This window comes from Pleurodeles waltl, chromosome 4_2 (genome assembly GCF_031143425.1).
Source record: "Pleurodeles waltl isolate 20211129_DDA chromosome 4_2, aPleWal1.hap1.20221129, whole genome shotgun sequence".
Classification (NCBI taxonomy): domain Eukaryota; kingdom Metazoa; phylum Chordata; class Amphibia; order Caudata; family Salamandridae; genus Pleurodeles; species Pleurodeles waltl.
The window spans coordinates 507,536,595-507,551,617 of NC_090443.1; the positions used below are offsets into that span (position 1 = coordinate 507,536,595).

Genomic DNA, 15,023 nt, shown 5'->3' on the forward strand with positions numbered 1-15,023 from the left:
GGTATCAGAAAGTACAGGGAGTAAACTCCTGTGTTTATTTGTTGTTTTGGTACTAACTCTATTGCTTCTTTTTGTAGCAATGCCTGAACTTCTAGCCCTAGAAGATCTATATGTTGTTTTGACATATTGTGTGTTTTCGGTGGGATGTTTGGAGGGAATTTGAGAAATTCTATGCAATAACCATGCTGGATAATTGCTAAGACCCAAGTGTCTGTTGTTATTTCCTCCCAATGTTTGTAAAACTTGGTTAGTCTCCCCCCCACAGGTGTTATGTGTTGGGGATTTGTGACCTTGAAGTCACTGCTTGTTTGGAGGAGTTTTGGGACTTTGGAACTTTCCTCTATTCCTTTGAAATTGTCCCCCTCTATATTGTCCCCGAAAACCTCCCCGCTGATACTGGCTCTGGTAAGTGGGTTTTGTTTGTGAGGTTGTGGTTTCTGTGGTTTGGCCTCGAAATCCCCCTCGAAATTGTGTTTTTCGAAATGTGCCTCTGCTCTGTGGGGAGTAGAGTGCGCCCATGGCTTTGGCCGTGTCAGTGTCTTTCTTAAGTTTTTCGATCGCAGTGTCCACCTCCGGCCCAAACAACTGCTGTCCGTTGAATGGCATATTCAGCACAGCTTGCTGTATCTCTGGTTTAAATCCTGATGTACGCAGCCATGCATGTCTCCTTATTGTTACTGCTGTGTTGACAGTTCTAGCAGCTGTGTCTGCAGCATTCATTGCTGACGTATCTGATTATTGGAGATACCCTGTCCTTCTTCTACTACTTGCTGCGCTCTTTTTTGGAATTCCTTGGGTAAATGTTCAATAAGGTGTTGCATCTCATCCCAATGGGCCCTATCATATCTGGCTAGCAAAGCTTGCGAATTTGCGATACGCCACTGGTTTGCTGCCTGTGCCGCCACCCTTTTGCCTGCAGCATCGAATTTTCGACTTTCTTTATCTGGAGGTGGTGCATCTCCTGAAGTATGAGAGTTGGCTCTTTTGCGCGCTGCTCCCACTACAACAGAGTCTGGTGTTAGCTGTTGTGTAATGTACACTGGGTCTGTTGGTGGCGGTTTATATTTTTTATCTACTCTTGGAGTAATGGCTCTCCCTTTAACAGGCTCCTCAAACACTTGTTTGGAGTGTTTTAGCATTCCGGGTAGCATAGGAAGACTCTGATATTGGCTGTGTGTGGACGACAGTGTATTAAAAAGAAAGTCGTCTTCAATGGGCTCTGAATGAAGGCTGACATTATGAAAAGCAGCTGCTCTTGACACCACCTGTGCGTAGCCTGTACTATCCTCTGGTGGCGATGGTTTAGTTGGATAGCATTCTGGACTATTATCTGACACTGGTGCGTCATAAAGGTCCCATGCGTCAGGGTCATCTTGACTCATTCCTGTATGAGTTGGGGATTGCATCATTGGTGGAGTGGCTACCGGTGATGGTTGCGGAGAGTGATGTGGGAATGGTGGCGGTGTTACTTGTTTAGCCACCTTTGCGTGTGGCTGTTTGTCTTTGTCTTGGAAGGCAAGCTTGCTTTTCATTTTGACTGGAGGAAGAGTGCTGATCTTCCCTGTATCTTTTTGAATAAAGAGCCGTCTTTGTGTGTGATCTGGCTCTATTGCCTGTAATTCCTGTCCAAATCTATGTGTCTTCATTTGTGTGGACAGTCCTTGTTCCTCAGTGTAGGAACTTGTTTTCGGTTCCGAGGCTGGATATTTCGGTACCGAAACCTTTTCGGCTGCTTTTTTCGGCTCCGACGAAACCTTTTCTACTTTCGGCGTCGTGCTCTCTCGGTGCCGACCCGTTTCAGTGCCGAATCTTCTCTGAGCCACTATCCCGGGCCCGAGATTGCTGTGTGCCGGTATCTCGACCGGAGTCGGATGACTTCGACACCAGCTCGCCCTTTTTCGGTGCCGATGAACGGTCACCTACTTTTCGGGTTAAGCCATGGCCTGTTGGCGGTGGCGTCCCCTGGGCTTTAGCGCTTTTCTCGTGAGTTCTTGCTTTCGACGTCTTACTCACGGTTTTCGGCGTTTCCTCGGGATCGATCTCCTCAGAGTCCGACTCCTGGGTGGAGAATGTTTCTTCCTCCTCCTCGAAACGCTCTTGTCCTGTCGGCGCCGACGCCATTTGCAGTCTTCTTTCTCTTCGGTCCCTGAGTGTCTTCCTGGACCGAAACGCTCGACAGGCCTCACAAGTATCCTCCTTGTGTTCTGGTGACAAACACAAGTTACAGACCAGATGTTGATCTGTATATGGATACTTGTTATGGCATTTTGGACAGAAGCGGAATGGGGTCCGTTCCATCAGCCTTGAAGAGACACGTGGCCGGGCCGACCAGGCCCCGACGGGGAAGGAAGAAAACCCCGAAGGGCCACCGGAGCTCTTCTTAATTCGGTGTCGATCTGTTGTAACTAACCCGATACCGAACGCAAACAATACCGACGATTTTTCCGAGATTCTAACTAACTTTCCGACCCGAAACACGGAGCGAAAAGGAACACATCCGAACCCGGTGGCGGAAAAAAAACAATCTAAGATGGAGTCGACGCCCATGCGCAATGGAGTCGAAATGGGAGGAGTCCCTCGGTCTCGTGACTCGAAAAAAGACTTCTTCGAAGAAAAACAACTTGTAACACTCCGAGCCCAACACCAGATGGCGGGATGTGCACAGCATGTGTATCTGCAGCTACACATGCCATCGAACACACATATATATACAAACATACATACATACACTCTCCTGGCCACAGCATTAGAAAACCCATGAAAACCTTGTTAGTAAACAATCCTAAAAGTTAGATTTTGCAAAGCACAGATGCACTTTTAAATGTTTAGGGCTCAAAGATTTACTTAACGTTTAATCAATATTCTTTCTCCATCTGGGTGACTAGTAATGCCAATCAGGGGGAGGTCTTACTTTTGATTCATCAGATAAAACCTGGATCACCCAGTTACTGTTTTGACCTTGTGCAAACTCCTGTTTAACTATTTACTTTTCAGGTCAGCTGGCCCCAGGAGACAAACTGGCTCCTCAGACCTGTGGTATTCTTCCAATAGAGGCCTCTTCCCAGTATCTGCTTTTTTAGGTAGCTAACACCACTTTATAATCAGCGTCTTCTACACCTGTTTTCACACTGAGCTTTTAGTAATCTGGGCAATCAATGATTCTTACTGAAATGGCAAGAATCAAACCATGTATACGGATTTCTGATACTGCTACTCTTTACCGTATAGGTGGTAATGAAAATAAGACCTTCTCACCAATTTGCTCCATGTTTACAACCCATGCTCCCACCTTTCAGGACCTCTGATAACTGTCCTTCTACCTCTGTTCAACTGCCCCCAAACTATATATAACCTGCCCTAAATAAAATGATACATGGGGCAGGTTATGCTTGATTGCCCATTTAACTGCCCTGCAGTTAAGAGTTAGAAAACCTCAACAGCACCTCTTATATTCTCACTAAACTGCGTAGTTCGGCACAAAAAAAAAGTCAGTAGCTGCTTTCGGACCATGACTCCACTCTCATATCTTTAACCAGAGCCCAAGCTTTAATTTTAGTAAATAAATAATTAAGAACACTCACCCTTTTGACTACTCTAATGGTATTTTTAGCTGGAAAGTCTGCCTAAGTGCAGCCATTCAGTTCAGTGTAGCCAGTATTGTCAGCAGCTAGTCAAAATAACAATAGGTTTTTTTAAACGTCCCCACATGAAAAATCAGGCCTGCTGGCAGTCTAAATTTTGAGTACTTCCTCTTGATGGTAAGACTATAGAACAAAAAGAAGGTTTATTCTTTTGTTTTTAAATGTTCTTGCATTTTCAAGTCAGACTGCATGAGCAATCTAGAATGGGAACCTGTGATCCCAAAATGGAGAATATTTTCTAAATTAATCAGGATAATAGCGTTTCAACTCACATCATGTGGTGAGGAGATCAGGTCTTTACTCTTCTCTGGACCAAGGAGATCTTTTATCCCTTGAGTCACTCGAGTTTTTCGCGTCGCCCGAAAAACCTTTTCCTGGTCGCACAGAGCCATGCTGAATCGGAGATCTGGAGAACAACTGAGGAAGAGGAAATTAAGAAATGAGAGCTGCTGGCTTTGCAAGAATGTATTGGCAGTACATAAACCCTGATGTCACCACTGCAGCAGACAGTAACATAAGAAACCAATACATCCTACCACATAACTGAAAAAGGAAGCCACATCACTATACTCAAAAATACACTCATCCCAGGAGTCAATAATAAAACTCAAACATTTCTTTATTTCAGGAACAGCAAGGATAGAAATGTCACCCATAGGTAGATTAGCAGGTCTTTAATACTGTGATAGTATGAAACACATAGAAAGTGTCACTTACCTGTAACAATTTGTTTGCAGCATGTAGTGCGGTAGATTTGCATCATGTGCACATGCACACTATCTACTGTTGAAATCAAAACACTTCAAGTTGATTTACTCCCAAGGAGGAGTCTCAGTTTCAAGGTGACTGGTAGTTCTCTCCTTGAAATCCACAATACACCTGGTCAAAGTCACCACTTCAGATTGTGCTTCTTCCCCGCGGTAAGTATATGTGTGTTGAAAGAGAAGTGTTATGATGTTTGAGCACTGGCAGATTTGCCACAATTAGCGTTTACAGAAAATATGCATACTTTTTCACACATATTTCTTTGTACTTGCTTCTGAGGATGTGACTAGGGTGCATGTGAATCTAGCCTTCTACAACCATCACATGGGGCAAGGAATTAATAACAATACCCTAACTCCTAATATGAATACTTGAAAGCAGACGAGAAAGACACATGGAACAATGTTTTAATACAGTTTGCTCAATAAAGGAGGAAGAGCTTAATAAACAGCGTGCCCAACAACATGGCAGCCAAATCATGGTTTCTAAATGTGCCACTACACTCCATTTATGTAATCTCCAACTATCCTGGTTGGAGTGCACAATCCACTAAAGCAGTGGTTCCCAACCTGTGGCCCAGGGACCCCTGGGGGTCTGCGACAGCTTAGAAAATGTAATAATGTTAACAGATTAGGTCCCCCACTTTCAGTAATGACCCATTGGGGGGGGGTCCTCAGATTCCAATAATGATTCGGTGGGGGTCCCTGGGTTCCAGTACTGATAAAGTGGGGGTCCACAGAAGTTAGGTTGGGGAAACCACTAAACTAAAGGGTGCTGAATAGAGCTTGAGATCGTTTTTTTTGGGTGGGGTGCATACAGACCTCTGCCGTGAGCAGATGTGGTATAATGAAACTATGGTATCACAAATCAGGCAGAATAAACTGATCATACCCTCAGCAGAGAAATCTTTGCAAGGCCAATAGATAAAAGCAGCTAACACAGTTACTGACACTGGATGAGAGAGAGCTGAAGACTAACTTGGAAAGTGTTCCCTCAGGCCAGCTTACTGTCCTGAAAGCTGAGCCATGGTAGAGACTTTTGCCTCCAGGAGACTCTGTTCTCAGAGTGCAACACCACCAAAAGAAGGAGGAAAGCAAAAATTGCTCCTCTCCAGAGAATCTTTTTCCGTGCTTGTGGGGAAAATAGCACGAGCCCCCATCAATGTCATGGGGAAACTAAGTTGAGAAGCAGACTTAGCTTCCCCTGGTCCATCAGCTCTTATGAACAGCTCACTCCGTACCCTATCTGACCTGTTGGAACGGTACTGCTGTGGTAAAATCTACCAATTGTGGAGACGGGAGAGGGCAAAAACCCGCAGCTGGCCACCCTACTGGTCTAAGGCCTGCACCAAGTGTTGCATGATAGCACTGTTTGAACAATGTCTGCTACACAGGTCATTGCCTGTGTTCCACTCCCCAGTGGACGGAGTGTTGAAGTCGAAGACTTACTAAAATGCTGTATATGAGAAAAGGAGGGATATAAACACCAGTAAGGTCATCACCAGACCTCTCAGCAAAATGTCACTCCCTGCTAACGATTGATTAAATGCTTCTGAGGTTGCTGCAGATGGCAATCGCTGGCAAAAAGTACACAATGCAGAATTGGTCCCTCAATCCAAAACGTCACTCGGATTAGCTCAGGGCTTCCCAGACATCCTAGAATGTATACTGAATAACATACAGTCAACAAGCACTGCCCTGGAAACCAAAATCAACACTATGGCACTTGAGGTGGGTTTGTTACATGCTGATCAGTGCAAAATCTCAGAGATTGTTGAAAAGACTGAATATGCTATGGCGGAACACACCCTTGGGTGTGGATGAATGAGATATTGGATTTATAAGATAGAATAGGTTTTGGAATTTGGAACTGAAGATACAGAAGGCTGCTATTGCAGGCTTAACAACCACATCATAGGACTATAGAAACATACAGAAGCACCAAAACAATTGCCCCTCAAGGTGAGTCCCACACCCTCCACTGGGTGCACTTCCCAGGCCAGTAATTGCCAAACTACAGCACTACCGAGAATGTGATGTTATCCTACAAAAACACACAACCCTTTTCAAGTGGATATCACTAATATACTAATATTTCCAGACTACACTGCAGAGGTACAGCCCCAGAGTCAATCCTGGAGGTTAAAAAGAACCTTGGCCCTATGCATGCAGATCGATTAAATGCTGGCATTTCCAGCTGAGCTCAAGGTAATACATGAAGCCAAATCTAACTTTTCTACAGAGTTGTTGGCGGCCTGAGAGTGGCAGAAAAACACAGGGGTATGTACAGTAGACAATCATGGACTTGATGACTGAATTCAGACTTGTAAATGAGACACAGGAAGCTCAGCAAGAAACGGCTCAATTTTCACTGAATTGAATACTGGTGGATCAAGTGGCAGCTGTGTCGATGGCAGTAGCAGAGGCCTCAAGAGACTCCAAATCCACCAGGAGAGTAAGGGACCCCACAAAAGATTCCTTCTCACAGAGTGTTTATCCTGATGAGCAGCCGAGCTCAAGAGACACGAGCCCCACAGTCAAGCCAATGACCACAGTCTGTCATTTAATAGTGGCATCCTTGTTAAAATATATGGAGTATTTGAAAGACATATTGATGACCAGGGAAGATGGATGGTGCTTTGAGGGGGGCCTGTATTGTTAATAATTAGGTTACGGAGGAAACATATTAGTACCAACAATGTGGAAGACTACCATGTGACAAAGTGGAATGCCAGACAAAACAGTCCCCTGTCTGTTTTAACAGGGGATTACTACTATAATCACTGGGAACCACTCTGATTAAGAGTAGGTTACTAAGCAGTGGATATGTCTGAACAAGTGCGTCTGGTGGTTATACCTTCCTTACATATCTGATTCAACAACCTAAATATTTGTTGGCATTTTATAGAGTTATCTCACTAGGAAATTTAAAACGGGCCCCGTCGGGGAACTGGGCCTAGAGTGAAGGTGAATGGTGGGGAAGAGTTAACATTTCTGATGACACACAGGGATGTACACCAAAGCATAGAGCAGAACTCACTACATGTGCAATGTGGTATACGAGTCACACTGTATGGCTTGACCAAGGGATGTATTGCTTTTATACAAGGCATTCCTAAAGGGACCAACCAGTGATAATCCTGGGTAAGCCATCCCCCCGGAACATTGAAGGTTGAGTGGGCACAGGAAGTCAATACTCTTTACTGTTTTCATGACCAAACAGAAAATGTACAAGTTCATGACATGGAATTTCTGGAGCATGGCCTCAACTGGTAAATGGTATATTGTTTGACTACCTACGACAGAGGCATATATGTAGCATTTCTCTAATAGACTCATCTAGAAGACACAGGCGCCTAGAGGCTACATAAGTAAAGAGGCTAACTATTTGCAAACGTTTCTCTTTTTATGCCTGAGGACTTCTCACCAGGGTGAAACCAGGAGTCCCCTTGGAGGTAAAGAAGGCAAGTATGTAATTGTTAAGGGCTGCCTTGGTGACGCTTATTGATATCTATAGACAGGCCTCCATTGTCATACCTGTGCACAATATGTAACAGAACATGATCTGTTAGTGTGGTCAATGTTCCTACATGGTATATCTATGGAATACTTTAAGCGCATTACTCATGTGAAATAAATTAGATCATACCCCAACTGTACACTACTGTCTACTGCAAATGCTGTGGAATTGGATGAGCGGTTGAATAAATAGAAGGTGTAACATATGAAGAGTCTCCTTCATTTTGACCAACCAGAGTACTTATTTTATTCACCAGTACAAAACTAAACACCCTCATTGACAGCTTCCTGGAACATCGGACATGACAAACCTGGTGCACTTGACTGAGCAACTCTGTAAAATGATCTCAAACCATAACCAGTCATTATGGGCGATAGGCTGGAACAAACAGCAAACTCCCATTCCTTCACGGGGACTACTAGTGCCACTTTACAAGCCCCAGCTTTTTGTGGGGAGGAAATGGCTCACTATTTTACAGAGAAATTGGGGGAGAGGGGTCTATGGGAGGCAGCCGGAAATAATGGGGGCCATATAAAGTGGCAGAGGAATGTGTCTTGAGGGCCATAGACATCAGACACCTTGCTGCTGGAACTAGAAAGCTACTACACTTATGGGCTATTAAACAAATAGACTGGGAGAAGGCATTAAAAATATGACCACCCTTTTAAAGTGCTAATTATGTTTTGACTACAAAAAATACACCAATATAATGCACTTTGAGAGAGACAAAGTAGGGACTTTACTTGCTACTCTAGCTGCAAGTAAAAACAACAGGTCTGAGTTAGCATAAGAAATCATATAGGAAAGGCAGTATGCTCCCGAGCTGAATAAATGAGTTAACACCACTGATATGGAGTAACAGGAGACAGAGTCTAACTAGACCCACTTCAGCTCCCACATTCTGAAGGAGGAATGGGTGCTGCAAATTATGAGTATTATGAAATTACTGCACAGTTACAGCATGTGGGGAAACGGGCCTGGATTCCGAAATGTGTGAAGCTAAATTTTGGTCAATAGAAGTTTTCTCAGATGATGTTTGGGGGACATGCACTCATGGAAACAAAAGAAAAGTAGGACACCATTTCAGGAATAATTCCCAGCATGTCAGACTGGTAAGCGCACATTCTACTTCTGGGCCAAAGACAACATTTGAAACAAAGACAAACAATTTTTCAGACATTAACAACTTGGGGATTAGGCCATGGAACAATATCTCATCTGTACTATATGCTGAAGGACACCCTAGGGATCTTGCACGTCAGCGCCTGTAGGTTTTGGGAAAATGAGAGGTAGGTAATTTGAATATGTTGAATGGGACAGAGTAGCTTCACTTAACTTATGTCTCCAAACTTAATAGATTTAAAGTTATATACCAATTCCCACAAATACCTCACCTGCACAAGCCTTCCCAATATATTTGGCAATACTTCAGGAAACTGCCCTCAGTGCAATTCCCATAAAGGTAGACAGCTCTCACATGAGCTAGCAAACTTGAGAAAAAAGGATGCTGTCACAAATCAGTGTCTCTTCATGTGCCCAAATCACTGTTTCCTCTGAGATGTGTCTGTTGAGGTTGTTCTTGCATACAGAAGTGGGCAAATATACAAGCAAATTTAATGATCGGACACTGGTACTGGCCAAATAAAGGATAGACAAGTAGTGGAAGTCCCAGAGAGCACAGCCATTACAGATGTGGATATGTAATGCTATACCTAGATCGGAGGTGAGAGTTTTTTTTTGTTTTTTTTAAACACACAATAGTTACAAGAATGTGTACAAGTTTGTAAGATGGGCAGGGCCCTACTATCATCCATTAAGAAATCAGATGACATTCCATTTCAGCCTGTAGTGGACCTATTGATATGTGCTTTGTCAATATGGGAAATAACAGGGTGTTTTCTGAGTGGAATGGCAAAGTCATGGGGGAACTACCACGATTATGAAGCGCCATCTTCACATTTGAATTATTGTAGACCTGTACCTGTGTGATGTCATTTTGTTCCTGATTGTAGTTGCTCAGTGTTGTCACTGTCCTCTTGAATGGGCTTAGAAGGTAAAGTCCCTGAAGTTTTAGATTTATACTGAATCAACTGACAATGCCCGATGTACAGAAGAAGAAGTTACTTACCTTTGGTAACAAATTATCTGGTAGAGACTATCTAGCTGCAGATTCCTTACCTTAGAATTCCCTGGCGTCAGCTTCAAATCCAGAATTTTTCTGCTGAGCAGTACCCTTCGCGCGCCGTCGGGTGGCTTAGTTCGGATCCGCGTGCGTCTTCCTACTCCGCGTGGTGTCATCAGCGTTGTTGGATCTGTGTGTGATGTCCCGGTTATCTATATAGACGCCATCTCGGCATGTGTACGTCAGTTCTTTTCCTTCCGCGCAGTTAAGCACAGATACGGAAAGAGCTACCCTTTTCTTCGACAAACGTCGACTCACTCATTAACTTGGCTTGTTTATGTTAAATTGTTTCAATCCACGAATATACCAAAAAGAGTTGGGATTATGATTTTTCTGTACATGGAGTTTAGTTCTTAAAGTTTATTTCCTTTTCTCTCTTGGTGGTCTCCCACCCATGGTTCTCACGCTGGTGCCCTCTGAAAGTTTATTTTTCTTAATTTAACAATTATTTTCTCCCCTTTATTTTATTTATTCTACTTTGTTCCTAATCTCTTAACTAATCTCTCAGGTTTTCTTTATCCTGTATACATACGTCTCCTTTATCTCTAGGATCATCCTATTCTGGCTTTGTCAAACTTAATATGCACTTTTATTGATCTCTCCTTAAATGTAGTTTTCATCACACTAGGCACAAGGCACGAAAATAAATTATAATTAACAAATAGAAAAAAACAAAGAATCATATAGGGTTTCCTACTGGTTATTAATTATAAATTAAACAAAAATAACTGCTTCTTTAGACATCACTTTTTGCTTCTGTAATTAGGTGCATAAAAGAGGTTTGGGGTGACTGTAGTATTGGTTTATGTTCACAGGGCCAGTTACATGCAAATTTTCCCCAGAGGCACCCTCTCATTCAGTACCCGTACAGTTCACACAACTGTTATAGCCAACTTCTCTGGGAGCATGTAGAGTTTGATAACTCGTCCGGTGGGGCCCGCCTAAAATTTCAAAGATCGGCGTGAGCGTCTTTCAATCTTCTGCACCTCTATCATTGGTCCTCAGAAGATAGGCTGACAAAGGCTCTCCCTCTGGTATTTCTTATGCGGCTCGATTACTATGCCAATTCCTAGTCCCTCCTTCGGCCGCAAGCAATTCTTCTGTTGGAGTCCATCTCTCCCTTTGTTCAGCTCCCTCTTCAGTTTTTTTTTTTCCATCTGTGCACGCCTTCTTCTGCGTCTTCCCCCTTATACAGTTTTCTGTTTTCTTATTCTCTTTCTTGTTCCACCTAAGTCCCGGTAAACTTAAGTCTCTCTTTTGGTCCCACTACCTCTTTCTGCTTTTCTCTATCAGACTCAGCCAGGTCTCTGACTTGTTCTTTAATTTTTATTTTAGATGTCGAGGGCTGGGTCTACCATGGAAAATTTCAGATAGGTGGTCTATATTGCTTCCAGAGAGAGCTTTCCTTTTTGTCAGCAGAATACAGATGTTTGTACAAGGCATGATCTCATGTCAACGCTTACATTTGTACCGAAGCAAAAGAGCACTGTAACAGAAGGTTAACTAATAAATAATCACTTTTTACATCTAATGTGACCTACATGAGATACATTTAAATCCCAAGAATGCCAAATCATAATTTCATTCTCCTACGGTCAAACCAGCGAGTACCATTCCAATGGTAGACATAGAAGCACCTTTCATTTATAGAGCAAACAGAAAGCTCCGTAAAGCACTATGTAAAATAAGTGGTCTTTAATAGCCCACAAAAAGACATCTAATTTTTCATTCACCTGAGGATTTCAGAAACTTCATGAGGTCTGTGAAAATACGAAAAATAATTTACTGGCAACATTAATGATAATCTTTAGTAGGTAACCCCTTACCATAGCCACTATATGCTCAACAGCCTTCAAGCCAAACCTAATACTCACTTGACTTCTTCGCAAGGCAGTCTTTTCTGACATTTTGAGAAAGAATAAAAAGAAGCCTTTTTGCAATAATTTTCTTAACCGTAAGTCTAAGAAATTACACACAAAAGGATTCTTCTTGGCTTGATTTTACAGGGCCATGCTTTTGCTCCTATTAAACAAGGCTTGAACACCAAACATTTCTGGAAAGGATAGGTTCTAGACACTATTATCCCACTGAGGAGAAAGTCCATCATATACCGAATATCTTTGCCACTTATAAACCGATCTTCCTCAGGTAGCCACAGGCAGAGAGATGGCTGTGGTCCGGAAAACAGCAACTGTGTTTGGTTTGACCTTCACCATTGCCCAACCCCAAAGCAACTGTGGTGTCAAAGAAATTACAAGTGCAGAGGACTGTACACTTTTAACAACCTGGAGATGAGTGACATGGTATTTTACTCACCGCCAGCCCCCCCCCCCCCTAAACTTACCCTATGCTTTTGACACCTTGGATCACAAAGAATCTCATCCAGTTTTATCCAATACTACTGAAAAGCTGAACAGCCCTGTAAGACAAGTTTCCCTATGAATGTCACTCTATCAATCATGCACAGTCACGCCTGCAAGACACCAGCTGTTTTCAGAGCTTTCAATATTTCACCATTTGCCTGGCCACCAAAAATTCCTGAAAAATTGTAATATACTACATAAATCTGACAAATGAAACCCTTTTTTATTCAAATTAAATGCGATTTCTGAGCTTCAACTGCATTGAATATTTCTTTTTTTTAAACTGCACTGTTCGGTATGCAAATAAAGAACACTAATACAAAATCTGATAAAAGAGGGGAGTTACGGAGAGGAAATACATACCAAATTTCGAGGGACACCTCCAGAAACATTTCTGTGATCTAGAAGTGGTAAGGAAAACAGTTCAAAATTTTATTGAGAATGCTTTACAGAAAACTACAAAAACTCAGAAAGTACACAATTAATCCTTAGAAACCTTAACAATGGTTTTCAAATGGGTTCTAAGCTGATATTTTCGGTGTGTGCATGTGTTGCCCTTCCAAAGTAAGAGACTGTAACTTGTGAAATTTAAAAGATAGATGTAGAGAGTAAAGTAGCCAAATCTGATAATGCAAGAGAAAGGTAATCAGAATTATGGTTGCTTTCTTAAAACTTTTCACTGCGTTCTTTGTACTAAAGAATGGGGTGGAGGCATACAAGTGCTCCATGAAACCAAAGCAGTGATTGTTTGCAGGGTGGATAGTACATTTTTAAATCTCCTTTTCATTTTTGACTGTCATGCAATCCTCACTCTTTGCGGATACCCTCTTTAGCTGTAAAAGGTTATTTGAGATTTCTCACTTTCCGGCTTTCTTAATGGAGCATGATTACCAGAACACCAAAAGCATGGTTTGGGATTCCTTTAGCGTATAACACAACTGGAATATTACATCTGTTATGGAGGGTGTGCCTATTGGAGCTGGTCTTTCTGGCTAGGCTGAGCTCTGGCAAGGTTCCTCGAAAAGGGAGCGGCCTATCTGCCATGAATGGAATGTTGTGATTGACTGTACCCTCCAGTCAGGAACACCAGAATGCACAAGAGGGAGGTGTGGTGAGGTTGAGATCAGGTTATCAGAGCTTCTTGTGAAGGAGGCTGTCAAAGTGCTTGCATAACATTCATTTTCACTAGATTTGTGAAAGACAAGGAACACGTTCCTGTTCTCTTTGAGGAACGACCTCATCACAATCTCTCTGTATTCAGCAATTTTGTATACTCTTAAGAAATGTTTCCACAAAAAGGGTGCAATGTAGTCAGGCCTATTGCAGTAAAATATCATGTAAAGTAGCCTTACCTTACAGAAAAGCAATTGTGAAAAAGTAAGTGAACAAACTATTATAAATTCCTCTTGAAAATGAATTTCAATACTGAACATTCATTAATATACAAGCAATGCTTTGTCATAAAGACAATGAATATTTGATTAAGGTGGAAGGACACACTTTGGTACAGTAAGGTAGCTTCTTTATGCTCTGCAAAGTAGGTAGGTAGAAATATGTATAACCAGTAGCACATTACCTGCATGCTCAATTTCCCCTGTCCAACTGCACTAGTTATCAATTCCACACACGTATTCTTGTACACATATTGCCATGCTTTTTCATTCTCCACACCTGCAGCACGGAAGCTCCAAACACAACACAGCTCTGTCCTTGACAAAAGGAGCGAAGCCAGTTCGCTCCAGTGACGTAAATTCAACATAGTTACATGAAATTACCACCTTCTCAATTAAACGTATGGACACTACTTGCAAACTCAACTCTAATTTCTGCTAATGGAGGAAAACCTGAAGTCAGAATTAATAGGAACAAGTACTTTTAATGAATGGTTTTTTCAACTTTGCATGAATAAATGTATCCGGTGATTAGGTAGAAAACATAATGGCCAAATATTTAGCCAGGCAGCAGACCAAGTCACTCATAACTTCACCCTAGTGAACCTAGGCATACAGTCGCCACGTTGGTTGAATAACTCCATGATCTCATTCTACCTCCCAAACACAAAACATAGCAAGCACAAGATAAATGGAGGCAAGATAGTCTGGGCAACAGACTACCAAAAGACAAAGAATCAATAACTGTAATTCAGAAAAGGCCATGCAAATAGAAAAAAAACAAAGGGCACATTGAATATCTTGTGCCATGTGATACTGACCATGCTTAAAAAATATAATCTTCGAATCATTCCATACATTTGCTCCACATCTAACAGATCTAGTGAAGGCATCCTTTGCCAAGGATTTTGTGCTCACTACTCCCGTCAGGAAAAACACAATAAGCATCACAAGGTTTGGAAAAACTACAGAACAATTACAACTCTTCAAATCCGAGCAAGGCACTGTAAAGCAAAGAACCAGCTAGCTACAGGTGGAAAAAAAAGATAGCATCATTTTCTTCATGACTGACAGAGTTTCAGCCATTCAGGGGAACAATCATTAGGAGAAAGCATAGGACAAGGCCTACCCACTGACCATACGGCATAAGTACACTTGGGAC

General features: G+C 42.3%; 1 protein-coding gene across 1 annotated transcript in view; it reads right to left on the bottom strand.

Annotated features, from left to right (window-relative positions):
• PLA2G4A (phospholipase A2 group IVA) overlaps positions 1–15,023 on the bottom strand; it is a 698,142-nt gene that overhangs the window by 472,927 nt on the left and 210,192 nt on the right. Inside the window, exons 6-7 of the mRNA XM_069231997.1 lie at positions 12,834–12,871; positions 3,914–4,058 (exon numbers count right to left, since the gene is read on the bottom strand). Coding sequence (XP_069088098.1) covers positions 3,914–4,058; positions 12,834–12,871 — 183 coding nt within the window. The remainder of the gene's footprint in view (positions 1–3,913; positions 4,059–12,833; positions 12,872–15,023) is intronic.